This window comes from Tripterygium wilfordii, chromosome 9 (genome assembly GCF_013401445.1).
Source record: "Tripterygium wilfordii isolate XIE 37 chromosome 9, ASM1340144v1, whole genome shotgun sequence".
NCBI classification, from domain to species: domain Eukaryota; kingdom Viridiplantae; phylum Streptophyta; class Magnoliopsida; order Celastrales; family Celastraceae; genus Tripterygium; species Tripterygium wilfordii.
The window spans coordinates 9821311-9849234 of NC_052240.1; the positions used below are offsets into that span (position 1 = coordinate 9821311).

At 37.8% G+C, this 27924-nt stretch overlaps 3 protein-coding genes across 6 annotated transcripts; all 3 read right to left on the minus strand.

Moving 5' to 3' along the window:
- Positions 1-423: 423 nt before the first annotated feature.
- LOC120005336 (B-box zinc finger protein 24-like) lies at positions 424-4091 on the minus strand. Its single transcript, XM_038854920.1, has 3 exons — positions 3418-4091; positions 1384-1686; positions 424-903 (listed from the first exon to the last, which is right to left on the minus strand). The coding sequence occupies exons 1-3, from the start codon at positions 3598-3600 to the stop codon at positions 673-675; spliced, it is 717 nt and encodes a 238-aa protein (XP_038710848.1). The 5' UTR covers positions 3601-4091; the 3' UTR covers positions 424-672.
- Positions 4092-4652: 561 nt separating this feature from the next.
- On the minus strand, positions 4653-7851 carry LOC120005373 (protein ENHANCED DISEASE RESISTANCE 2-like). 2 transcript variants are annotated; one of them, XM_038854975.1, is made up of 3 exons: positions 7582-7851; positions 5761-6716; positions 4653-4989 (listed from the first exon to the last, which is right to left on the minus strand). In XM_038854975.1, exon 2 carries the CDS (start codon positions 6709-6711, stop codon positions 5806-5808), a length of 906 nt encoding a protein of 301 aa, XP_038710903.1. In that variant the 5' UTR covers positions 6712-6716; positions 7582-7851; the 3' UTR covers positions 4653-4989; positions 5761-5805. The 2 variants fall into 2 exon arrangements, with proteins under 2 accessions (XP_038710903.1, XP_038710904.1); XM_038854976.1 differs by lacking the exon at positions 4653-4989 and having other exon boundaries at positions 5601-6716.
- Positions 7852-18595: 10744 nt separating this feature from the next.
- Positions 18596-27777, minus strand: LOC120005877 (probable transcription factor PosF21). 3 transcript variants are annotated; one of them, XM_038855748.1, is made up of 5 exons: positions 27544-27777; positions 25885-26540; positions 24446-24578; positions 24171-24255; positions 18596-19208 (listed from the first exon to the last, which is right to left on the minus strand). In XM_038855748.1, the coding sequence occupies exons 2-5, from the start codon at positions 26538-26540 to the stop codon at positions 18868-18870; spliced, it is 1215 nt and encodes a 404-aa protein (XP_038711676.1). In that variant the 5' UTR covers positions 27544-27777; the 3' UTR covers positions 18596-18867. The 3 variants fall into 3 exon arrangements, with proteins under 3 accessions (XP_038711676.1, XP_038711674.1, XP_038711675.1); XM_038855746.1 differs by having other exon boundaries at positions 25885-26551; XM_038855747.1 differs by having other exon boundaries at positions 25885-26588.
- Positions 27778-27924: the final 147 nt, after the last annotated feature.

Below are 27924 nucleotides of genomic sequence, written 5' to 3' on the forward strand. Positions count from 1 at the left end.
CAAAGTGACAGTTATTGAATTTAGATCCCCATTTAATCAAAATGAGTAACCAAAACACTCCTTTGATTATTGATATAATACTTTGATACCTCATTCGATTTCTCAAAAAAGTCACCATCTCCAAGTAACCAAATGAGTGATCATTTTTCAAACCTATTTCAAAAAAGCACATTTAAATTAGCTCATTATAGCAAAATCCATCTCCGATATTAAAAATAATTCGCTAAAACTTAGATGGCGGATAAATTTGTTAGGGACTTGAGAATGTGAAGAGAAGATTATGGGAAGCATAGTTTTGCCATTTTATGAGATAGTTGAGTTTGCTTTGATTGCAGAAAGCTCGTTATATTATATGTTACTTGTAGTTGACATGCCAAGAACCTGGATTACTTGCTATTAAATCTTAAGTTAAAAGTAAAGGAATAAAGATAAGATGATAGAATAAATCAATGTGTGAATTTGCGAACACTATACACCCAGAGAATGGAATGCTAGCTCTCTCAAAACTCAGAACAAAAGTACGTAATAGAAGACGAACCAGAATTTAGAAAGGAAATAATACAGAAAAATCTAGCAAGATACTACCATCCTACACTAAGTTGAGATGGATGAAACACACAGAAGGCTCGAGAGATGCATGTCTACAAATATTGATACATACGGTAGGATAGTCTAGCCGAGATCCGGAACAGTAAAGAACTCCTCGTCGTCATCTGGCATCTCAATCCTCAGCTTCTTGTTGGGCACGCTAGACTTGGGAGGTCTATATGAGCTAACGTTGTTTGATTGGGACATTGGAAGCTGAGGAACTTCAGCTGCAGCTAAGGCTTCCTGAGGAAGTTGCTCTCCAAAAAGATTCATGTCTGTAAGCCATTCGAACTCCCCAAACTCAAGTTGCTCTTTCTGCGGAATAGAATAATAAGTAAAGTTAAAGAAAGCCAATGATTAAGCCTCGATGTGCTCCGTATACCAATAAAAACAACAATGATTCAGTAACATTGGCGAGAGAACTGCAGTCCCTTTTTTCTAAGAAATATAACTCCATCAGTTACCCCAGCTAGCCATGTATAACCTGTGCATCGTCTAGATTTAACTTTTAAATATTTGTGAAACTACCATAGTATTGTTCTCTACAATCACTCATCATGACATTTCATAGTAATGTAGAGATTTGCCTTTCGAATTCAAACCATTTTACGACTTAAATACTGAGTCAAATACACTTGATGATTAGTGGCTTCAGCTTAATGCAGCCAGGCTCAAAAATAATTAATACTAAAGCAAATATCTAAAGATATTTATGGTCATTCATCATGATGAAAAATCAAGTGCAGACACAAGTAAAGTAAAATACTATGCAGACTCTGCATAAATGTTTATTACCTTGTCAGACGATTCAAAATCTGAGAACTGTAAGAAGTCATCAACAGCCCATGGAGAAGTGAAGCTGGATTGTGGTTGCACGGGAGTTCTTGTAGACATTTGCTTTGAACCCTGATTTGGTTGTGGGTCTATGATGCTCTTTTCAGTACCCTTGGTGCAGCTAGAGCTCAAAGCCACCTGAATACCAGTAGCCAGGAACCGCTGGTGATTAGCAGAAAGGTTGCCAGCAGGATGTATGCGTTCATCGCAGTCCTTACAGAAGAGGGCTCTGTCCTCAACACAGAAAATGAAAGCTGCCTTCTCCTGCACACAAATGAATAAATGTCAGAGAGAGAGGGATAAGAATTAGAAGGAAAATACAAGGTGTGGGGAACAACCATGCTTGAATGTTGAAAAGTAAATTATCCCACAGAAAACAATTTTGAAGTTTGAATTCCAAGTTAGCAAGCAAAGAAATGATAGAGATTAAATTTTCCACTACCTAGACTAAACTTTAGCATTAAGGCAATGTTTGGGCATAAACCCAGGCGGCAAGTGTTCCCTTAACCAATATGTTCAGGTCAATATGTTTGAACATGGAAAAGTAAGACTCGGTTCTCTTCCAATGAGATCAAATTAATGGTGTTCCTCTCTGAAATCTAATCTAGATTCTCCAAAATAATAGAGCGAGATCACAATTCATTTTTGGGGAACTCTCGAGGCGTTTAAAACTTCTTCAAAGAAGTTTTTCCAACTAGATAAAGTGGCAGCATGTGTTACAAGCGTCGTTATTCATCAATTATTGACTTAATGAGGCATCTGTATATGTTGTTGGAACAAATTCACGGAATACTATGGAAGAATGAAATGGCTTCGAGACGTGTTGCAATGCCACTTTCCTTGAAGCTTTATTTGCCCCCACCAACAAAGCAATCACAAAGTAATAGAAACAGAATGACCAATTGTGTATGATTTTCTGCAGCAAACCATGTAGAAGATAATATCAGTTTTTAGCAGTTGTCTCTCTTATGAATTCACTTTGCAACTAGACACTTATATAGAGATATTGGTGCATGTTCTGAGGGACATGTCTGTTGGCTTGATGAGTCGATGACTCTTCGTAGAGACACTCTTTTGGCTTGGTGACTATCTATACAGACACATCTATTGACATCATACCTCTCCGTAAAGACATCTGTTGGCTTTAAGTCTCCGTAGAGACACGTCTTTTGGCTTGGTGACTGTCAATAGAGACACATCTATTGACATCCAACATATGCCAGGTGCAACATTTGTCTGCTAAGGACATGATTCCCCTATAATATGCGTGACCTAGTTCAAGTGGTTGGTTTGTCATCACACATACACCTAGGTGCAGGGAAACAATTTTCATTATCTCGGCTTCTGTAGCTTTATCCACATGAACTGCCAAATCTTCCCAAAAAGCTTTTTATGTAACCTATGTAACTATGTATATCGTTTTGCTTTTCATGATCCTATAAATATTTTTGCAATTGCAATCACTTTATAATATCCCCAGAATTTGAGTACGGAGCTTCAAGTTATTAGGCTTCTCCTAGTTAACGTAAATGTAAGCGTTGACATCTCATATCCAACAGCAGTTAAAATTTTCGTCCACACATAGCCATAGCTCATTATAGCCAATACAACCACATAGAGCCTCAATTTTGACAAATAAAACCAAACAATTTCAAAGAAAAGAAACCTGAAGAACTGACACCATTCAGCAAAAAAGAGTGGCACACTGGAACACCTGATCCCGTTTATAATGACCTAACTAACGTTTGTCATGTACTATGGCTTCTAAGTTCTAACCACATTTTTTGAAAATCATAAGACCCATTTTAGGACAAAATCTGGGCTCAATTGAGTTCCCAAGTTAGCAAGGAAGCTCTTCACAAAAAATTCCTCAAATTTTCATGACAAACAGACAAGAAGTCTAAAAGACAGACCAATAATTATTACTAGAACTCAAAATTGAACATCATAGATGAAGTAAACTACATCAACAGGAGGTTAAGAGATCAACATTACTTGGCATATGTCGCATCGAGGGAGCTTGTTGGAGAGGCATTGAAGGTGAAGCCTCTGGTGCTTGCTTGCTAACTTGTTTGCGGCATGAACTTCAACATCACATTTCTGGCAGAGAGCAGCCTCATCTGCACAACAAATTACTGTGGCTGGAGCTTTCTCACATACATCACACTGAATCTTCATTTTCAATTCCTTTTCCACTTCTCAAGTGTTGTAACTGATACCCACCTCTCTATATCTTCCTACAACCTTCTATCTGCCTTTAAGACGCACCCATATGCAGGATTTTCACAGAAAAAGGAGGCGCAAGTGGAGGTATGATCAAAATTGAAAGGACCCAAATGGAAATAAGCAGTTAAAGAGCCACTATCAGTGCCAAAACAACACAACAAATGGTTCTTGACAAGTTTTCATCTAATAGTTTCAACAATCTATTTGGTATGAACACATGCTCAGCATGACAGGTCAAGAAAAGGAGGAAGAGACAAGAGAGAAGGAAAAAAGAAACCGGAGAGTAGAAATTGAGAAAATATATGGACAAGGAGGGAGCAAGAAAACATGTGGAAGATACAGGAAGTGAGTGATTGATTGGTGGAGAATCGATGGAGATAAGGTACGGATGAATCAAAAGGAAGAGAGGCTGTTGCTACAGCAATGCAAGGTGAGGAAATCCCATTTGTGGTTGTGGTTCTTCCGCAAGTGCAAGTAGTCAGTATAATAAATGAGCTCTCTTTCAATGGCCTAATTCTTGATTAAGTTGATGGTACCGCTCAACAACCGTCAGCTTAATCGTTTTAAAATAAAAGTTTCAGAACCAAGCTTTTTAAAGAGCGGTTTGAAAAAGTGGAGCTGTTTTCCTTTTCTTTTTTTTTATATTTTTTTGTTTTAAAAATTAAGTTGCTCCCACGTCATGATTGCACTGTTACAAAACTCAATCGCTTGCAGTTACGAGTCACTTGGGCTTTTAGTGATTATTGAATGAATCATAGTCGGACATTAGACTTGGACATGCACTCATGGTCTTCTAGGTGTTGCTGCTTTTTTACTTCAACAACTATTCTTACTACACATTCAAACCAATTTTTGCATTCTTTGCTTCTCACTCTCTCCCTTCTCGAGCAATTAGTTTGTCTTGTTTGTGTTGGAGCATTTTAAGCAAATTTGGATTTGTAAATGTTTTTGAAAATATTCAAGTGAATGTTGTTTGACATGTGCATTAGCAACAATCAAGTCTCAATCTTAAAACAGCTTGAATATTCATCACCCCTGATAGAGTAAACTGGATGACATCAACCTGGAATTACTACAACACTCCATCATCAACAATATCAGGGACTAAATTGACAAGAAATCAGTGAAATGAACTTGTAAATACATATTGACATCTTGTCAACGAATAACATAAAACTCGTCGATTGCCAAGGTAATACACCATACACAGACTGTCAGACTGCAATAAATTTAGAACAAATGGATGGCTGCTAATCAAGAACTTCATGCTTCAATATGTGGGAGCTCAACCTGTGTCAGTATTTTTCTCAACTACGGGCATGTACAATCCATCTGGGGCATCTGAATGATTTGCAGATAATAACATTCACAGCAATTAGAAAAGGAAGATTTTCATGCAAAATATGAATGGTTTAGTTGCCATAAGCAATAATGTAATCCAGTCACGTTATCTGTAGAACTTCCAAGTATGTCAAGGTCAAGGACTATGCACATTAAGAAATAATTGTGCCAAACCTAAAACAGGCTCCAGATAAATACAAACCACACAGAGAAACAGAATCAGGGATGCATAAGCAGAGAATGAACGAAAAAGGGTCCTGCAGAGAGATTTGTGCGCATCATCTACCCTTCTCTTTTGTTCTTTTTTTCTTTTTCATTGGTAGGGTAAACTTATGCACCACTGTACTAGCAAGTATGGGGCCATCTAATCTAAACTCCTCTGAAGTTTATCACAAATATGGAAGAAAAGAACCTAGGGGCTTGGCAGCACACTGGTGCTGTGATTCTGGTGCAGTGATTCGATTCAAGTTAAAAATGTATAAATATGAGAGCACTCGACTTCATGGTCACGAATATATTATATGTGTATAGGTGGTCTATCAAGTAGCATATATGAATTATGTTTGATATACAATGATGGAGAAATAACATCTTAAAGATGCCAAGAGGAATTAATGTAATATTTACTTTATTCCAAGGACGACAACTTTCTGGCAAAAGGAAGCCAACTGATGTCAAATTTTTAGTCTTACATAACCAAAGGAAAACATGCATTTAAACCCTCATTTTTAGACAATTTTCAAGGTGGTAATCATATTGCAAAACACTTACCATTTCTTTGCATCTTCATTTCTACCTTCACGATCAACAACTCCATTAATTAGCATGGGCTGAGCCAGAGGTAGAACTTCCTTCTTGAGCACCCGGATGGAAATATTGAGAGAAGCCTTGCCCAATTGACTTCCAAAAACGTGTTGGCAACGAAGACTCCAAGTTACCAGCACTTGCATCTGTTGATAGTTCAATTGAGGAAGCAGAAGCAGGATTTAGTTCAGAGAATCTGAAAGCTCCTAGAATTTGTTCTGGAAACTCCGACTCAGTTTGGCTCTCAATGAGGAAAGCTATGTCTACTGCCATTGTCGTGAAGTAACCCAACGCAAGATGCATTATTACACTTGCAGCCATGGATGATCCAACATCAACATCTATTTCTAGAGAATTATTTGTAACACAATATTTACAGGAAAGAGTTTGACCAATTAAGCTTATGGCCTGTTCCCCCATTGCTTTCTTCACAATCCAAGGGCCCTTGACAATGTTGGCAATCAACTTCAGCCGAGAATTCCTAAAAGCATCATCCCCTTTTAAGAATTGATCCATCAAGGATCCCTCCTGAATAGGCTTGCTTACTGTGAAATAAGCTATAACACTATAGTTATCCTTGCTTGGTAGTTGTAGATTGAAAGCCCATACAAAAGGCCTATCACCAGTTGGGAACTCCTCTTCAAGGACCTTTCTGACACGGCTGTTTGGATGATTCAAGACATCCCCAATCTTTAAAGAGCCTTTAACCCAATCAAAACCAATAGGCTTGAGAAGATATTGACCACCAGCGATTTTATTCCTGGTTGACAAGTATTCGGGACCTCTGACCATGAAATTTTCTCCAGGCGGCGATGCCCACCCATATGAGCAATTATCTGGTCCAACTGGTGGAACTGAACCCCCAGACTTCACTCTTTTAATCCAGTCAGGCTCGTTTCTGCCACCACAGCTGGCCATATGTCCTGTTTGACAAAAAAATTGTCATATTTTTCAGACTTAAAATAAAGGAAACAAAATAACACAGTTGCTGCATTCAGTTGTTACAATCTTATAGTGCTTTTTGCACATAAATAGCCATGCCTAGTGAACAGAGTAATCAGAGAAAATGTAATATGCGCAAACAATAATAAAGATTACTATCTAGTGCAAGAAAGGACATTAAATACATCCAGAGTGAAACCTTAAGGTTTCTCAAGAACTTTTAATTATGCTCCCGACAAGATTTTCAACCAGTCAATATCAGGTTTATTTTACTTTCCATGTGCAATAAAGGGAAGAAACTTATAATTACCTTCTCTTTTTCTTTCCTCAAGATTAACTCATTTAAAGTTCTTATTGTATATATAAGCTGAATAATCAATACCAAGATGACAGGTTATTGTCGGTAATGAAATATACATATCCAAAAGTAGCAAAAGTAGCCTTTTCATCAGCTAAACAACGTTATGATATATCAAGTACATTTCACTAAGGATTATAGGTGTCGTGCTCAACATTACTGCAATACCTAAATCAATATTTTACCAAGAAAAACTCCAAACGAAGAACCCTATTCCAATTAATATCTAATAAATGAATGAAAAAATCCCAATAAATTTCCACCAGCATGAAATTCAAACAGACACAACGAGTCAAGGACGAGCCAGTAAAACCCACTTGATTTTTTGTATACTAAGCTGGTCATAATACCAACAAAAACAAAATCAAGCTGATCAGACTTTCACCAACCCGTTTTGCACAAAGTTAAAACTGAGTTCCAAAAACCAGCAAATAAGTTTCAATATATAGAACAGTTGAAGCTATTAGAATGATAAGGCAAACACAAACCTTGAGTTGTAGAGAAGCCCCTCTGAGCAACAGATGCTCCTGAAGAAACACCAACTGTGAAAGGATTGAGAGATCGTAAATAAGGGGTTGTGTCTGTGATTGTATCTTGTGATTTTAGTTGGGGAAGTTTCGAAGAGAGCCTCCTCCAAAAGTTAGTTCTTCCTTCTTCTTTTTATTTCCTTTTGATTTGTACTTTTGTGGGAAATTACTTTATTTCTTACCAACGGACAAATGGCTACTGCTGCAGAGAGGAGCAAAGGAAGATCCTCTTTTTATACATATGCTGGGAGGATTTTTACGAACTAATAAGTATTTGGGTTCACCAATAATTTTTGTCAAAAAGTGATGATATCTGATCATTCAACTCTTAATTTAACGGTTAGCGAGGGAATGGATTATTTTCTCTCTAAAAATTGTGGCAAATTAATATATATAAGTATATAACTATATACTACATAAGTATATAATGTAGTAATAATATATATATATATATATAATATATTACCAAATACAATTTTACATAATTAAAAGAATAAAATTTTATTATCATCTACAATCAACATCATCCATGAGTCATTTTAGAGATATTTTAAGGTTTAAATGACTTTTAAACCGGGGTTTAACCAATATTTTACACACAAAATGGTCATTTCCATACTTCAAAAAAAAATTGTCGGTTTTTAAGGTTTAAACAGTTCATGGTATATTTGTGGTTTAATGGTATTTTAGCGATTTAGACGGTTCAAATGCTTAAAAGGTATTTTAGATATATCGTACCGTTGAACCTCACAGTACGATACGGTTTTAAAAACTATGGCTTCTATCACTTTTTAGAGTAATGCTACATATTTCACATTTCAAAATATGACTCCCATTTTACTCCAAATTTAGGTGACATGTGAAATAGTCATTGATTATAAATATGTCATTTAACATTCAACACTTCACATTAATTGGGGATGAAATTAGGGTCATATTTTGGGGGTTTCAAGTTTTATTATACTTTTTATGTACTTACATGACACATGTGATTTAATATTTATTTCATGGGCCGATAAATTTATTTACACTAAAAAAATTAAATATTTTCATTTTGGGGAAAAAATGAGTTTGGATCACTCGATTCATTGGATTTGGGGACATCACAATTTCTTAGAGTTTAAAATTCACATTTAATGATGGAGAAAAATTTAGATAAATTTTAAAAATAAAAAAATAAAAATATGATGCGACACAACCCCTAAATCATTCAATTTTAATTGTTGAATATATAATTTTAAACGAATCGTGAACACCTAAATATTAATGAATGATAATAAATGAGGTGGTGTGATAGATGAATTTGTCCTGAACCAGTTAGGAGCTAGCTACGAAAGACAGCAACTTAATTGGAGAGAACATCAGGGGCAGGGCAGTTGCAATAAAGAGTTGGTCGTACCTGGTATTGCCAAGTTGATGAATAGGTGGTTTTTTGTTGGTAAATTAATACGTTAACAAGGACAGCACTATTGCATCTGCATGCATTCATGAGGCCGGCTGCCCCGTTAATATAGCATTTAAATATAGCATTGTCATGGCACCTACTTCGAATTTTCCTGAGTTTTAATGAAAATACAGATATGAGATTGAGAGGTAGCGTTGATTTAAATGCATATAAGTTTGCTGTTCAACAAGGATCTGAGACTATTACTATACAAGTATACACATACATACATATTTATATATATTAAGAATGAGATATAAGTAGCATTGGATTACAGCTGCTACTTGTAAATCACAACCAAAGGTGTAAAATGTAAATGGAGGATTCAGAATGAAGCTTTTCGGGGATCAAGACCTTGCTGATTTGCTTGCAGGACTACTCAGACATTGTGAAAATAATATATATATATATATATATGTGGATCGTGATTTTCCTACATGAGATAAACGTACAATTACTAGTAAACGCTGTCATTTTCGATTTTGAGGAAATATATACCACATATGGTTCATTTGTTGAGAATACTGACTGAGTCATAAACAAAAAATGTAAGCCATGCATGCGTTCAAAATCACACCAACTTGGAATTCAAAAGCATATAGCCATTAATAACAATAAATAGGCCATCAAGATCAAGTAGGACTCTGCAATATACATGAGCATTAACACCAACCTCCAACTGTGACCTGCCACAAATAACTCATCATTCTTCACATCATACTCCGTTTACTATCTCCAAATTCAAACTTCAAATAAATATATTTATTTATTTATATTTTTCAATAAAATAATTCTCTCAGGGCCGACTTAAAATAAGGATCTAAAGTGACCCACGCATTTTACGATCCAACCTATATTTTTTTTTGTGGACCAAACTTTGTAATTAATTCGACTCATAATTAGGCAAAATTAATTTAGTCCGGTTATACCGTTTACGCACGAAAAAGGACAAAACTCACTCTTTTTCTCTCTGGCTTTTCTTATCTCTCCATGGTGATCTGGGAAGGCATTAGAATTTTCAATCCAATACATATCAATAATATTGTCAGCTTTGGGTTATCCGGTTCCCGTGGATACATCAGGAACGCACGACTTTGCATTCCAGGAGATCACCAATCCCAATAGTGCTCTCGTAGAAGCATGTTTAACTGCGGAGTTACCACGAGATATTTTCCTCTAGGAAAATGTGTTTTTGATGGTTAGGAATTGATCAATTATTTATATATGTTAACACTCCTCCGCACTTGTGAGGTAGGTTATACCAAACCCAACAAGTGGACTGTATGGGTTAGGGTTACTTGTGGGTGGTCCGTTCGTTGGACATCCGAAAGGCCATACGAGTACTGCTCACCTGTGGGTGGTCCGTCCATAAGGACATCCGAAAGGCCAACATGTGACTCAAATGGGTGGAGTTGGCTCTGATACCATATTATAATTTTCATTCCAATACACATCAATAATATTGTTCGGTTCCTGTGGATACATCGGGTATGCACGGCTTTACCTTCCTAGGAGGTCACCCAGATCAATAGTGCTTTCGCATAAGCACGATTAACTGTGAAGTTACTACGTGATGTTTTTTTTCAGCAAAACACGTTGTCGATGTTTAGAAACTGAAATTATCTATATATGTCAACATAAGGATTTTCATTTCTTAAAATCTCTTTGAAATCCTCAAGTCTTTTTTCATTTGAAGTTTTGTTCTGAAATTGGTGCAATTTGATGAAAAGGGGGCTCATCTGGATATCCGATGTTGTTTTTACTTTTGAGCTTCCAGTTCTAAATTGGGTGACATATACTAGGTAATTTTCATATACCCTAAACATCATGGGAGCATGTACGCGTAGTCCTTTCCTGTACAACATCATGTGTGATTAAAACATATCATATATATACTTGTATAGCATGGTTATGAGTTTAATGAGGTTGCCTCAACGGTCTCTTATTTACGGTGTCCTTTTCCTGTACAATTTGCAGTATCAATCTTTATCATTCCAAAGTCTCTTATCTATATAGACATGTATATAGTTTGTAACTCTATCTTTTGATTCAATGAAAATCATCTCATCAAAACTTCTTAAAATTAACTTATAGTCAAATGTAAAGAGTTTTGAAGGAATGATTTTCATTACCAAAACAATTGAGTTACAAGCTACATATACAAGAGAGAGCAACGGCTCTTAGAAACAGAGGTTACAGAGATACAAGACATAAAGCTGATACAGCAGGTATCCGTTGAGACAACGGATATAATTCAAATGACTGACTGGGCTTGAAATATGGGTCAGAGTTATCTCTTGTTATGTTGGGCCACTTGAGTATTGGGTTCATTACCGCCCCTCAAGATATGTGGACTTGGTAAGACACCTATCTTGGATCGCAAGAGAGTGAAGCGTTGTCGTAGCAGAGATTTTGTAAGAAGATCGGCGAGCTGGTAAGTGGTGGATATTTTCTGAACGGACAGTATTCCTTGAGTAACGAGATGGCGGACAAAGTGTAAGTCAACTTTGATATGCTTCATTCGGGAGTGAAGTACAGGATTAACACTGAGATTGGTAGCTCCCTGGTTATCACAGTGAATGATAGGTCGAGTAGTAGGTGAGCAGCGGAGTTCACGCATAAGATGAGTAAGCCACACGACTTCAGAGGCTGTGGAGGCAAGGGATCGATATTCCGCCTCCGTTGAAGATCTGGCTATCGCACGTTGTTTGTTGGAGCGCCAGGAAATAGGGGTAAGACCGAGGAAGACAATGTAGGCAGAGGTAGACGAGCTATCATCTGGGTGACCAGCCCAATCTGAGTCAGAATATGCTTGAAGTTCTAAGTTTGTGGACTTGAGCACATTTAGACCATAGTGAAGAGAGCCTTTGAGGTAGCGAAGGACTCGTTTAAGTAAGGACCAATGTATCTCCGTGGGTTTTTGCATGAATTGAGCAAGACGATTTGCGGCAAAGCTAATGTCAGGTCTGGTGAGACTTAAGTATTGTAAGCTGCCCACTGTTTGGCGAAATGCTGTAGGATCAGTGAGAGGTAGGCCATCAGTGCTGCCAGTTGTGAAGTGAGCTGGGAGTGGAGTGTGCATAGACTTAGCAGCATCCATATGAGTTCGTTCAAGTATATCTCGAATGTACTTTTGTTGAGACAAAAAAAGACCTTGAGAATGAGACACCACTTCTACACCAAGGAAGTACGAGAGATTCCCCAATTCTTTGAGAGAAAAATGAGATGCCAGTGCTTTAGTTACTCTGTTTAAGAGAGTAGGAGAGGAACTTGTTAAGATAAGATCATCAACATGTACTAATACATACATTATATGTTTATTAGCAGTCAGTATAAAAAGAGAAGTGTCAGCATTAGAGTTAACAAAACCCAATTGAATCAGACAGGAACTTAAGGCTTGATACCAAGCCCTAGGGGCTTGTTTGAGACCATATATGGATTTCTTGAGACAGCACACATAGTCTGGATGAGCTAAATCTTCAAACCCCTTGGGTTGTTTCATGTGAACTGTTTCCTGCAGGGAGCCATGTAAGAAAGCATTATTTATATCCAGATGATGGAGTGGCCAAGCCTTGGAGACAGCAATGGTAAGAACAACGCGAATTGTAGCCGGTTTAATGACAGGACTAAAGGTATTGTGATAGTCTAGGCCGGGGCGTTGAGAGAATCCTTGAGCAACAAGGCGGGCTTTGTAGCGAGCAACTGAACCATCCGGGTTCTGTTTGATGCGAAAAATCCATTTGGAACCAATGGGCTTGATGTTGGGGTTTGGAGGAACAAGTGTCCAAGTGTCATGTTTGTGGAGGGCATCCATTTCTTGTTGCATAGCTTGTTTCCAGTGGGTTTGGGAGAGTGCACCTCTGACTGAGCGAGGTTCAGTGGTAGATGGAAGCGGATGTAATGTGGTTAGATTTAGTTTCTTCGGTTTATGAATATTATTCATAGCACGAGTGGTCATGGTGTGAGTTGGTGGTGTCTTTGTGGAGAGGGGGAGTCAGGTGTGCTGGTATTGGATGGAGGCAGAGTCGGTGTAGGTGGTATAGTGATAGTGGGTTCAGCTAAAGGAGATGTTTGAGGAGTGGTGGAGTTGTCCAAAACCACTAGGGAGGGGGGGGGGGAAGGACTAGATGAGGGAAGGGGGGAAGGAATGGAAATAGATGGTTCACTGTAAGAGGGGAACTCAGATTCACAAAAGGTGACATGTCTTGAGAGAAAGATGAGATTCGATTCCGGATCATAGCATTTATAAGAACTTTGTGAAGTAGAATACCCCACAAATATACAGTGTTTGGATCGGGGTTGAAGTTTGTGATTTGTGTAGGGTCGTAACCATGGAAAACAAGTAAAACCGAAGACACGTAATTTTGCGTAATTTGGAGCAGCTTGGAAAAGAAGTTGGAATGGTGTGGTGGGTGAAGTATGAGATATGGGGAGTCTGATGATTAGATACGCCGCAGTTTGAAATGCATGAGACCAAAATAGAGGTGGGAGGTTTGCAGTGTGGAGAAGAGTCCTAGCTGTTTCCGTGAGGTGCCGATGCTTCCGCTCAGCTAGAGCCACATGTTGAGGGGTATGAGGAGGAGATTGAAACCAACTGATCCCCTCCTGTAGAAGGTAGGTTTTGAGTTTTTGAAACTCACCTCCATTGTCAGTATAAAGAGATTTGATAGAGTACTGAAATTGTTTTTCTACTAAAGTTTTAAATTGGACAAAAACTGTATGAACATAAGATTTTTGTCGAATAGGAAAGAGCCACGTATATCGGGTGAAGTGATCAACAAAGATAATGTAGTAAGTATAGCCATCAATGGAAGTGGTAGGTGCGGGACCCCACACATCACTGTAAAGGATTTGTAATGGAGCATTGCTAGACACGGAGGAGTTGCCAAAAGGTAACTTATGACTTTTATTAAGATTGCAAGAAATACAAGTAGTAGAGGACAGAGTCCCAGTTGTAGTACAAGGAAGAGTAGCAGATTGAATAAGCTTAGATAGGAGTTTGGAGGATGGATGGCCAAGGCGATTGTGCCACATTGTAAGACTTGTTTTGGAGCCAATGGATGAGGTAGTTGTAACATTGCAAGACATGGAGCCAGAGTCAAGGTGATAGAGTCCTTCAGTGCATTGTCCCAGCGCCAGAGTGCGACCCGATGCTTGATCCTTTATAACACAATGGAAAGGATAAAATTCAACATAAGCATTGTTTTGCTTGGTGAGTTCATGTACTGAAATAAGATTTTTATTAACTGAAGGCACACACAAAGAGTTATGCATAAGAATGGGGTGTAGTTGTGTGTGAAATTTTGTAGTGCTAGTATGGGATATCGTCAAACCTGTACCGTCCCCAACATGGACAAAATCAGTTCCATCATATTCAGATGGGTTGTGAAGGTTGTTGAAGTGGGGAGTTAGCGTGTGACTAGCACCAGAGTCCAACAGCCACTGTGGTGGAGGTTGTTGATATTGTCCTGACATTGCATTGGAAGATGCATAGTTGGCCGAAGGAGGAACACCATTGTTTGCATAGTACTTTAGTTTTCTGCACTTGTTGGCAGGGTGACCAGGCTTGTCACATAGTTGACAAACTACTTGTGGTGGTCCTCTACCGTGGCCACCATTAGACTGGTTGCGAGTGTTGTTGTTGTTCCAGGAATTTGACCGAGGTCCATTCCAGTTACCTCTATTCCCACGATGTTGAGATTCAGAATTTCCAGATTCTTTATGATGAAAGTTAGCCGTAGCAACATGAGTGTTCTGAGTAGAGGTAAGTCTGGAAATGAAACCCTCTTGAGCAATCAACACATTTTTAAGTTCTTCAAAGCTAAATGGGTTTTCACGTGTACGGATAGACCCCACTATACCAGTATATTCCTCACTTAGGCCATCCAAGATGTAAAGAGTGAGATCATCATTTGAGACAGGATGATCTATAAGAGCAAGTTCATCAACCAGAGCTTTCACAGCTTGCATATACTCTGCCATTTGTTGATTGTTTTTCTGGCAGCGAGACAGTTGTGATTTGAGTTGGATAACGCGAGATCGCGAGGTGTTAGCGTACAACGAGTGTACCTTTGCCCAAGCAGCTGCACTTGTGGAAACATCCCCAACTAGTGGCAGTATAGTGCCATCAATGGAGGCTACGATTGCATGCAATATAAACTGATCCTGACTCTTCCAATGCAAGAGTGCCTGTGCAGCTGAGTCATCAGTATCACTACTGGTTGATTGAGCAGGACAAGGGATTTTACCATCAACATATCCCACTAGATTGTAAGCTCTGAGTAGAGACAACAGTGTTAACCTCCATGAGGTAAAATTTGTAGATAGAAGTTTGTGAGGAATGGCACTAATAGCATGAACAGTAAGATTTGTGCCAGGTACTGTAATAGAAGTAGAAAGAGAAGTAGTAGTCATGGCTGATGAAGAGGAACTTGACTCGGTGGAGTTCAAAAGCTCTGATACCATAAAGAGTTTTGAAGGAATGATTTTCATTACCAAAACAATTGAGTTACAAGCTACATATACAAGAGAGAGCAACGGCTCTTAGAAACAGAGGTTACAGAGATACAAGACATAAAACTGATACAGCAGGTATCCGTTGAGACAACGGATATAATTCAAATGACTGACTGGGCTTGAAATATGGGCTAGAGTTATCTCTTGTTATGTTGGGCCACTTGAGTATTGGGTTCATTAAAATGAACTTTCGAACTTTGAGCCTCTAATCGGTCCACTGGATACAACTTGTAAAATGATAAATCTCGTGATAAAATCATTCTCTCGCCAAAGATTGTATAACAATGCCGTCAACATGCAACTAAGCCCGTTTTGGTAATTTTGTCACCGCATAAACATCAATCACAACCGATCTCACAGCTAAAGTCAAGTGCAAAATGACTATCCCACCCCTCATTTGACACGTGGACCCAGCTTTGAGACATGTCGCATCATGATGTTTGCATGCAAAATATGAAGAGTGATTTTATTTGTTATCTTTACACTAACAATTTACTCCATATAAGTTTACAACATTTTTATCTAAGTTTACAGCAAATTATTATTGTTAATCCAAAAATACCCTTGATTTAAGTTTTCAACATACAAAGATGTTATCTTTACTCACAAGCTCATACAATCAAACCCACTTATCTAACACTTTTTTTTTTAATAAATCTGAGTTTCTTTTATTTATAGTTGACACTTTCTAAACGAAAACTATCGCCTCTACGATCGACATCTGACCATCATTTCCTCCAATTGGGTCACCGAGGACACCTCATTCTGCCTAATCATAACCATACCTTCTTGTTGTTAATTCTAACTCTTGCCATTCCAGATTTTCTCCGTAAACACAATTCACAATCGACCAATTAATGTGTCAAACAATATCACAAAATTGACATAATATATACACAAACCACTAGCATTCATATATATGTCAACAATATGGTGATCTCCGTGTATGTACGGACGTGATCTTTATGTATGTACTCACACCACTAACATAATTTGACAAAATTGTATATAAAACAAACCAAATCAATACATATTATATAAAACAAAATCAATTTATGACCTCTTAATCAACCAGTCAATTTTATATAAAGTAAAAATTCGTATAATTAACCCAGAAAATCATATTATATAACTAGAGAACAAACCTGTTTGTAGAGCTAGAATCAAACGGTTCAAATCCCTAAAAAATACCAGCTTTATGCCATGACAATTATTTTCAATGTCGACAATGGTGTTTCCGAGTTGCTGAACCTCATATGTACTTCTAATCTCCTTGGACTTATTATCTTTCATCTTCTATAGTATCCCAATGATTTCCTTCACAGTTGAATTGAAATTGAAACTCTATTACTACGTGTAGAAGTTTTGTTACGTGTAGACTTATATGAAACTAGTGGTGAACCCACAACGGTATTTTTTTAATTTATTTTTTAACAATGTACCTATGCAAACGAAGAAGCTTTGAAGTAATTCTATAGGTATATAGGTGAAGAAGCTTTGAAGTAGTTGTTGTTTAAAAATTTTATAGTGTTCGTTTACAGAGAAATTGAGATTCCAATGTCGAAATTTAAATTCCAATGCTTATCATTTTTGAAGTTGTGAATAAGATACAAAGTAACTACAATTGAGAGAAAAATGATGAGAGAAAGTAGAGAGGAAAATTGTCTTTAGCTTTGCAGCATTGTTTGGAATTGCGGGATTGTAAGGGTCTTATTATTTTTAATTTATATTTAATGCATTAAATAATCCAAGATATGATTGTAAGGATCATTTCCTTTTTTCTTGTCTCTTTTTAATTAATATTTTACCCATAGATTTGAAAGCATCATTTCGAATTCTAAGGAGTCATTTTTCTTTTCTTTTAAATTAATGTTTAATGCATTGAATAATTGATCATTTACTTTTTTTTTAATTTGATAATAATCCATATGTCCAACTCCTATAAAGCTTATTTGGTGATGTGATAACATGAGGATACTTCTTCAACTTTACTTAGGTTCCACTTTATAATGTATAATATATAGATTTAAAGAAACGAACCCAACATCTCATGTAAACTCAGCAATCTATGTTTCCAGGTCTATCCATATTTCCAGGTCTGGTCTGGATTGAGGAGTCTCCCCATCTCTTCAAGTTTTGTTTGTGTGGAGAAGGATAAATCTACATGGTTGCAATCAATTAGCGTATATCACCAGTTTGAGAATAAGTTTTCTCTCTCTGGTTGGATTGTATGTTTTTTATCTTGCTTATGGACATTTTGTTTTCGGTGGTAATCCACCAATGTTGGTGGCTCGAGTGCCTCATGACCTCACTTCTTGTACTGTTTCTGTCATTTGAATCCATATCAGGTCTCAAACCTATTTTTCACAAAAAAAGAAAAAGAAAAGTATAGTATCTTAGAGAAAAAAACAATTTGTGATTCCATACATATCTACAGCTGCAAACTTCATCAAGCTAGCATTTCAACGTGTTTCATCTAACTACAAGAGAGAAGCAAAATTTTCTCTAGTAAATAAAGAAAGCCTCATGAGGCAAAACTTGATATGTAATCAAAGTACAAAATAGGAACTTCATTTCAATCTTACACCTAGTTCTGTCTTCTGATGTCTCGGTATTAGAATTCATCAAAAATTGATAATTCATATTTCATGCTTAATAATTGTTATAGCAGATCACTGCAGCAGACCAGCAGACATGTAAATCCTATGGCAGTAACCAATTCCAGTGCCCATCAGATATAGAGGAAATCTCAAATAATTTCGCAGCACCGTAGGACGAAATAGCCTTGAGGGTTAGGCACAAGGTTCAAACAAGGAAAGACTTACGGTGGATACCTAGGCACCTTGAGACAAGGAAGGGCGTAGTAAGCGACGTCACACCACCGCACACTAATACTATCCAGATAAACAACACAGAAAGAACCCAGAGTACCATTTGGGGAACTACCACGACAAGGAAGAGCGACAATAATAGAAGGGGTTCTAGACTCCAAGGGTCAATCCTACAAATAAGCCGGAGACAGAACCATATTATATAAAGCTTAGATAGACATATCAAAACAGATTGCAACCAAAGTGCTGTCACCATTAGTACCAGGAAAGCTACATAATTCCAAATACGTTGATTAATTAAAATCAAAGTAGGAACTGCATATGAATAAAGGTAATATAGATAGTCTAAACATAATGGCAGAAAAAAGTTTAGGTGAACATGAAAAAGGTAAAGATTTCCCATGCAACTCCATATTTCTAACATTGATTTTCACAAGAAGCAACCCTTGATTTTCATCAGTCTTTGGTGGCTGGAGAATCAGCATCTGATGCTTTGTCTTTCTGGCCAGGAGGAAGTATGGATCCTATCACTTTCAGGTCCCCAGCTTGCTGTTGTTGCTGTTGGTGCAGTTGATGCATTTGGTGCGGCTGAAACTGATGTTGCTGCCTTTGAGAATGAAGTTGAAGTTGTTGAAGCTGCTGTGCGGTTAAAAGAGTTTGCATAGCGTTATTATTGGGATGGAATTGCTGACCAGCTCCAAATGAGGCAAAGTTCATCATGGGTCCACCATTTGCTATAGCTTGGCCAGTCAGTAACTTCAAATGCTGGATTTCTTCTTTCAGAGCATCATTCAATGCTATCGTGCAAAAAATACAAAAAGAACGAAGATAATGACTTAGAAATGCAATTCCATGCATGAAAGAAAAAAGCACGGGATTTTATCATGTAAAAACAGGGTATACATGCCATAAAATTAACTGTAGCATTATGGACTTCCTCACCAGAATGGGCAAAGAGAACCTTGAATTAAGTCGATTAAAGTTTGAAACCAGACCAACTATTGCTAAATTCAATCACTAATCCAAACACAAGATAGTTTAATTATTTTTGCTTCATTTGATTAGCCGAAAATGTTTAGTTAACACTATTAGTCATACTTGGTCCTTTATCAGTACAGTAGCAAGAGTACTAGAGATGCTGATATTCTCGTATGCAAACTAATTTTGGATTGTAAAATTACTTCTTAAATTGTCGACCGTGTCTCCGAAATGGAAACCATTCTTGTCTGTTAAGCTAGATATATTATTAGCAATGCACTAAGATCAGTAAAAATCCCAACTACTCTAGATTAGATATGTTATACAAAATGTAAACCATAAATTGAATTAACACGGTCATACATATGCATTATGCATATTATGCATTGTACATTTGCACCCCAACTAAACTCATTTTTTGTAAGCTAGGACATAGTGCAATGTAAGTTAATGCATGAAGCCTCTTTCGTACCATTATGTCATATCATATGAAAAGGAAAACCAGGGGAGAGTGAAACTGACTATATTATTTCTTTTCTTTTCTTTTGGTGACGTTGCGTGACACCCAGGCACGAGAAACTGACTATATATTCTGCTAAAAAAATAACATGGCTAGCATTACAACAGGTTATGGTGAAGTACGCATGCTGCTACCAATAAATACCAAAATGCCGTCAATGATGTACATTCAAGATAGAAAAACAAATGCAAGAAATCATGGAAACAAATGTAAAATTGACCAAAATGCTATGCATAACTATCACAAGATTCACGATGTTGAAAACAATAACCAGGAACCAGTTAGAATGATGATCTTATAAAGAAGATATATAGCAAAAGTTGCAATGTTCATTCATGGTTCAATATTCTGGTCTCCTAGGCGTAGAAGAACCACACCAATCCATCCAGAACTTGGTGGTTAAACTCTACTGCAGTGACGATACTGTCAGCAAAAGTTGCAATGTCCAAGTCACTCGGTGACAACTACCACAATCAGAGCATCACACACTATTTGTACATGGTTTAATATTGTCGGGCACTGATCTAACCCATACGCTGGATAACCAACCACAAACTATAATCAGCGGAAGAGTGTCACCTTCACATGGTAGAAGTCATCAGTTTGAGCTTGATTATCATAACCCAAATGTGAGTTTTTCTTGTTTGACTTGCTCCCCCACCATTGTAGTCGAATGAGAATGGATAAGAGGCTCGTGGGATTGACGTGAGAGGGTAGGGATGGCTCTATTTCTTGGAGCAAACTCTAGGGGCAAATATGAAGCGCATGGATACAAGTTGTGCTTTGGGATGAAAGACAATTTTGAATCCGCTTTTTCTATGAACAAGGAAGCTATAGGTAGAAGGGAGCTTGACTGCAAGACCCAACTGTCGAGCAGGGACGAAAGTCGGCCTTAGTGATACGCTGATGCTGAGTGGAAAGGAAGGTTTGACACCTCAATGTCAGCTCTTCGCCACCTAGGGTTGTAGTATATTCAAGGGATTGGGCTATTCGCCCATGAAAGTAGTACGTGAGCTAGGTGCAAAACCTATTAAGACAATTTGGTTCATATCCAGTGTAGGCGTTAGAGCATTGAGAGGACCTTCCCCTAGTACGAGAGGACCGGGAATGACTCACCCCTGGTGTACCAGTTATCATGCCAATGATAAACGATGGGTAGCCAAGTGCGGAGTAGATAATTGCTGAAAACATCTAAGTAGTAAACCGACCTCAAGAGGAATGTTATCCTATTTCGACTTCCCTAGAGCCTTCGATAGCACAACCGAGACAGCGGCAAATTCTCTACTGCGGTGGGCTTGAGCGATAGAAGTTTTGAGAATTCAAGATAAGGTCACAACAAAGAGAGACGGGCCGTTTATAATTACGATAGGTGTCAAGTGGAAGTGCAGTGATGCATGCAGTCGAGGCATCTTAACAGACCAGTAGACTTAAACCTTGCTCCGACATGACTTGATCCATTCGATCAGCCATTCGCCATCTCATCTATTTTCATTGTTCAACTCTTTGACAACATGAAAAAACGAAAAGCCCTGCCCTCCGTCTCTATCTAACCAAGGGATGGAAGGGCAAAGGCCTTTGGTGTCCCTTCCAGTCAAGAAATGGGGCCTCGCAATCACTAGCCAATATGTTTTTCTCTCATGCATTTCTAAGGTCATGGTTCGATATTCTGGTGTCCTCGGCGTAGAGGAACAACACCAATCCATCTTGAACTTGGTGGTTAAACTCTATTGCGGTGATGATACTGTAGGGGAGGTCCTGTGGATAAAAAGCTCGATGCCTAGATGATAAAAAGTAACACCTTTCATTCTTATTACTTTTGCAATATGAAAAAAAAGAGAGAAAGAAAAAGAAAAAAAGAAAAGAAAAGACATCTTAATCAAAATCCCAAGTATGAAATCTCTCTCTCCCCTACTTCACACCTCGAAACACACCATTCTCATAGACAGAGACATCTTCTTAACCCGAAATGGTTGGGGAGAGGAAAGGTTCCTTTTTAGGGTACTCTTGGGAACAGATCCAATGGAGAAAGAAGGGGCCTATGTGGGTCTTTTGTCGAAATGGAACAACCTTACCATTTCTTTTGATTTTATATTTATCATTAATATGGCCACTGAGGGCTAGTTTTATAAAGTATGCCCAGCTCAAATCAGCATATTTTTTTTGTTTTAAGCCTTGTAAAACTTGGGTAGAATAGCATAGCACGAGTGCAAGTAGTAGTAGCATAGAAAAAACACCCACCTATATAATTGCGGACTCTCGTGGGAATCAATGACTTCATGGTTTAATATTTGTATGTTTTTTAATGAATACATGTATATGAATGTGTTTCAAATTTCATGTCAATTAGAGTTCATTTAGTATGAATAGAGTAAACCTAAAATCATTTGAACTAATATTGCTCATTCGATTACTTTAACACTTAGCATATAATTCATGCACAATTCCAGCAGTGTAGAAGGCACATTTCATGCATCAAAGAATAGGCAACTTCACATAGATCATCACAATTTGCATATAAGGCCAATCGACCACCTTTTACCAAAACATGCTTAGTGCACAGCAAGCATAAAATTATCAAGGCATAGGCTCAATCAACTAGCACATACAATCATCAAATTCAATTAAATAGTGCATGTATATCATCACAATCAAAATGTAAGACTTAAGTAAGGTCCAACAAAACTAACATGGAAAAAAATCAGTGTACCATCGTTTGTATTGTCATATATATGAAAACTAGAAAATGAGTATAAAAGTAACACGCCTTCCTAAAGCATATGCCATTCTTTTTTAAGTAAACAGAAGTTGCTGGAAGTTAATGGCTATTTCTGCAAAACTATCTTCTAATCCTGATCTTAAAAAATTCTCAACTTCCCTCAATTCCACATTTCAAAAGCTTAGATTCCCAAAGGGACCACATAAAAAAGGGAAAAGATCATATCATTTTATGCTTTCTTTGTTCCAACAAGAATAGCTCACAAGATAATCTGCATTTGAAGCCCTTTAGTGGCACACTAGAAAAGTAGACAAAATTTTGTAAAAGGTAAAATCTGACAAAAATTTGTAGACAAACTGAAAAACAACTCAAGCCTTCTATAACTATACGTCATCAGTCACTAACCACCAACAGTAAATAATTCCACGCCACCTAAAACCACTGCCATCATTCCACCAGCATATTGCGGAGGATTACTACTGACCGTCAAAGTCATGCTCTGATCATAGAAAATGATCAATGACGAGTGCCATTAACTGTCACCATCAATCATCGTGACAGTACTAAGAGTAGAGTATTGTTTTCATAGCCACAACAAATCAAAAGTACCTAAAACATGACATTTTCTGAGACCACATGTTTCACTAAAACAGATTCTGAATATGAGTTATTTTAGGGGAAACAAGGAGAGCTAGGATTATTGATCATCATGGTTGCAAAAATCGCTAGTCGGCCGCAAGGTTTATGTCAAGGCCAAATTAGGTTTATTGTTTTCAAGCCCAAGTCAAACTATCATGTTAACCCATTCCAAGAAAAGCCCAGCCACAACTCTAGAAGTGTCCTATGTGAAAAAAAATAAATAAATAAAAAACAAATGGACTAAAAGAATGATGAGTAGTACTGTAGTAGTGGACTAAAAGAAGAGAGCACATGGGCTACAAAGTTGCTTTTGATCCCAAAGCTCCACCACTCATTTATAATTAAAAAAAGCTTCTAATCTCTCCTCAAAGCCTGTCCTTCGACGTAGCCAAATCTACCGAGATCCATATCCAGCACCTTTCACGGCACCCGGTGTCGATACATGCTGCAGCAAGTGTTCGCGAAGAAGATGAGAGGCTGTGCAAGTGTTCATCAACCACTGAACCAGTCGATCAGGCTGAGCAAGTGCTCTAGAGTGATCTGCAGCCAAGAACAGCTACAGAACCAGTCGATAGGAGTGGAGAACTGGGCCAGAAGAACCGGTCCCCGATTTAAGTTTCCCAATTACCCTCTAGTCGAAGAGGCAAGCCTCGACTAGCGACTAGTAGGCCGACTAGAGGGATTTTTGCAACAATGTTGATCATTCACAAACTTAAGAACAGAATACTTTGGTATTCAAAGAGAACAGAATACTTTGTATCCAGATTTGTAACAGACTAAAACACCTATGCTATGGTAACTTCTGATATCTCCAAGGTAGTAGAAGCTAAATGCCTAAAAGTAAAATTTTTACTAGCAAAAGAAGGTATTCCTCTGGATCTTGTCTTAAAGTTTAGCGAGACATACCATCTTGCAAGTGCACCTGCTGCTCCATTGTTTGCAGGCGCAGTTTCAGCTCACTATTTTCAGAAGTTAAACCATTTGTATCTCTCTGCATATAATCCACAAAAAAATAGCACAGAATTATATTCATCATATAAGCTGAAAAGAAGACGGGGTGGGGACCCCTAAGTATAATTGGAAGAGAAAAGGTGCACTTTATCATACTAATGAAAACCACGGATAATTGTACCAAACAACATTCCTACAAAAGGAATATGTACTGAACCAACAAGATGTACCTGCAACAAAGTCAATTGAGCCGACAATGAGGTTGCTTCTGTTTGCAGTGTATGCAATTTCCTTTCAAGCTCAGCTATATAACGCATCTTCCTTTCTTTCGACCTTGCAGCTGATTGCCGATTTGCCCAAATCCTATTACACGAAGAAAAAAATAAGAGAGGCGAAGATAAGTGAATAACATAATGATGAGGAATTATGCATTTCGAGAAATGAAATTTTGTACATGGGGTTAACAATCTCCAGATCAGAGTGGAAAAAAGGACGAGTTGATGACAAGAGAGGCCCACGTAGCCGCAAATTAATGAACCAAACAAACAATGATCGCCAGAAATCGGGAGAAAAGGGGGACAAAGGCTGCAGCTTTATCACTGTATAAATAAAGCAAATGTGAAAAAAAATGTAAACAACTCTCATGCACAAAACTCGTGTAGTGGGCAGGGCCGGGGATAGGCAGGATGTACTTAGACATTACCCCCACATTATATGTGGAGAAACTGTTTACAGAAATTGAACATGTGACCTCTCTAGGTTGTACCCCTACAACTCTACCACTGCGCCACGAGTTCACACGTGTATGAATGAAGTGGAAAAAAAACAAAAGAAAGGCATCAACAAAGGATTAATACAGTACTTGTTACAAATCAACAAAGGATTTCATTTAGCGAGATAATAAACCGAGAGACCGGCCTTTTTTCAGTTCTGCTGTGTATCGAGGAAGTGATGTAGAGAGATAGATAGAGGCAAAATATAAACCTTGGACAATAAAATGCAGGGTTAACAGATGTTAAAAAACAACATATTCGCATTTAACATCATGAAACGCGACAAAATTTCAGTATTAATACGTCCTTTACTTTTTATATTTAATGGAGGCCTCATGTTTGGTCAATTTCCTTCAAATTGCCAATAACAGATTCAATTTAACAACAGTCTATGCAACAATAGGAGAGTATATAAAACAGTTGAAGTAAGTATTAACTTTTATCCATTATTATCCGCATACCACGAGCAACAATTTGGATTTGTAAAGGAAGTGAACAATCACAATTTGTATAATTTAGTGGCTACAGAAATTGGATCGTCCAGCATTCTTGAAGGTTTAAATAAAAATGAAACTTGTGAGGAAGTGTTAGCACCAACAATTTAATCAAACTTTAGCATAACTGCTAATCACATGCACCGCGATTTATTTGTTTTTCTTTTCTTTTTTATATAGAATACATTTGTGTCAAGGTTGATGTATTTCCCGTCCCTAGAAGACCTAGACTCCATATAAAATCTTAAAACCCTAACTTTATTTTTGGAGAAATTATCTACTATTTTCTTAAGATTGTTGTCACTACAGAATACAAACACAATATGTTCATTCAAAATGTGCAAAATTGACACGATACGCTACCACCGAACTAGAAGATACTATGATTTTCTTTGACCATACCTCTTTGCACGCTTGGGATCTATAAGAGCAAGCTCAGCAAGCTTCGCTGCTGACAGGGATTTCCTCGCCTCAGTCGCAGAAGGTTCTTCTGACCCTGAAATGAGCATATCCGGCTTAATTGTCATTGATCCATCCATTGATTGGCTATGCTGGTGCCTAACTCTAGGTCTCTCAAAAGATCCACCAGCAAAAGCCTCCATTGAAGAAGTTCCAGCTCCTACCGCTGACACCTGCCCTGTCGCTGCAGCTGATGATTCACCGAGTTGAATTCCAGAAGTAACACATGATGAGTTAACCTTGTCCATATCAAGAAACATGGACATCAAGTCCTCCTCAGTCTCATCTGACAACGAGGGCTCAGCACCGCCTACTACACCAAGATCACTATCGAAGCCAAGATCATCAGGGAGAGAGAGTATCTCCGAATGTGCACGACGATGACCCAAATTCTTAACTGGGTTGTCAGGCATTCCACTAATATCATGACTAAACCGACCAGAATCAGAACTAGCACCAGGTGCCATTTGATGGAATGAAGAGGAAGCTAAAGGTTCAGGCTTCACATTAAAAGAGCTCCCAAGAGGAGAAAAACTAGAGTAGCGACCCGATGGGAGTGGCAGACCTCCACCATGGCTTGGGGATTTGTCCTTATCCATCTGCAAATCACCTGGAATCCCAATCAAACATCACTCCACATAAAAACCCTAGAAAACACAAGGAGATTAAATAAGCAAACAATTAAACCCTTGAAATGATTATTCCTAGTTGAATACCAACAACAACTCTAAAGACCAGAAATTTAAGCTCCAAGAAAACTATTCATCTTATTTAAAGTATCCTTATTATGCTTATAGAATTACTTCTATCGAATGAGAGACCAAGGGCGAACCATTTTCCCTTAAGAAAATAAGGGATAAACACAATTAAAGTTATTACCATTGTTAGCTCAAAATCTATGGTCAAAGTACAAACTCATGACATCCATGTAAGATCAATAGTCAATACCAAGATGACAGGGCATTGTCAGTAAGGAAATACTCATATCCAAAAAAATTACCAACCTCACTTCCAAATCTCTGCGGGCGAAATCAAAATGAGCATTTTCGTCAAGTTAACAAATAACAATGTTATGATATATCAGGTACATTGCATTAAGGGTTATAGGTACCGTGCTCAACATTACTTGAATAACTTAGGCAATATTTTACCAAGGAAAGCAGCAAATAAAAATTGAAACAGATATACTTAACCATCACTATTTAACTATGATATTCTAGAAGTTGGCTCTTCAATAACATTGAAGCCCATTAAGAAATCTCTAAACCAAGAGCACTATTCTAATTAATGGATAAAAACATTGCTATAAATCCTTCGTCTTTAGCAGTTATGAATTTTGAGCATATCTCCACAAACATGAAATACAAACAAACACGACAGAAACTAGTAGAACCCACTTGATTTTTAGTACACTAAGTTGACCATAATTGTACTTCCACAAGGAGCAAAAAATACCAACAAAAAAATGAAGCCCATCATAGTTTCACCAACCCGGTTTGCAGAAATTAAAAATTGAGTTTCAAAAGCCCAAAACCATGCAAATAAATTTCAATATATACAATAATCGAGGATAAAACATTTCAAGGTCCTCAATACACAAACCTTGAAATGCAGAGAAGCGCCTCTGAGAACAGATGCTCCTCCAGAAACACTAATTGTGAAAGGAGTGAGACATCCCCTTATTCCTTTTCGATTTGTGCTTTTTCGGGAAATCACTCTATTCCACCGCAGAGTGCAGAGGAGCAGCACCTAGAAGAAACAAGATTCAGAGAGAGAGTTTAGGCTCGGGAAGCAAGAGAACACGGCAACAAGTAATTTGGGAATTTTTTCCCCCGGAGTAATAGCTATGGGCCGAGAGGCCCATAAATAAACTCCAATATTTATTGGGTCTGATTGGCAAATATGAGTCCGTTTGGAGCACAATTTTATTAGTAGCATATATGGCAGATGATAAATGGTGGTAATAAATGATAGTAGAAATGG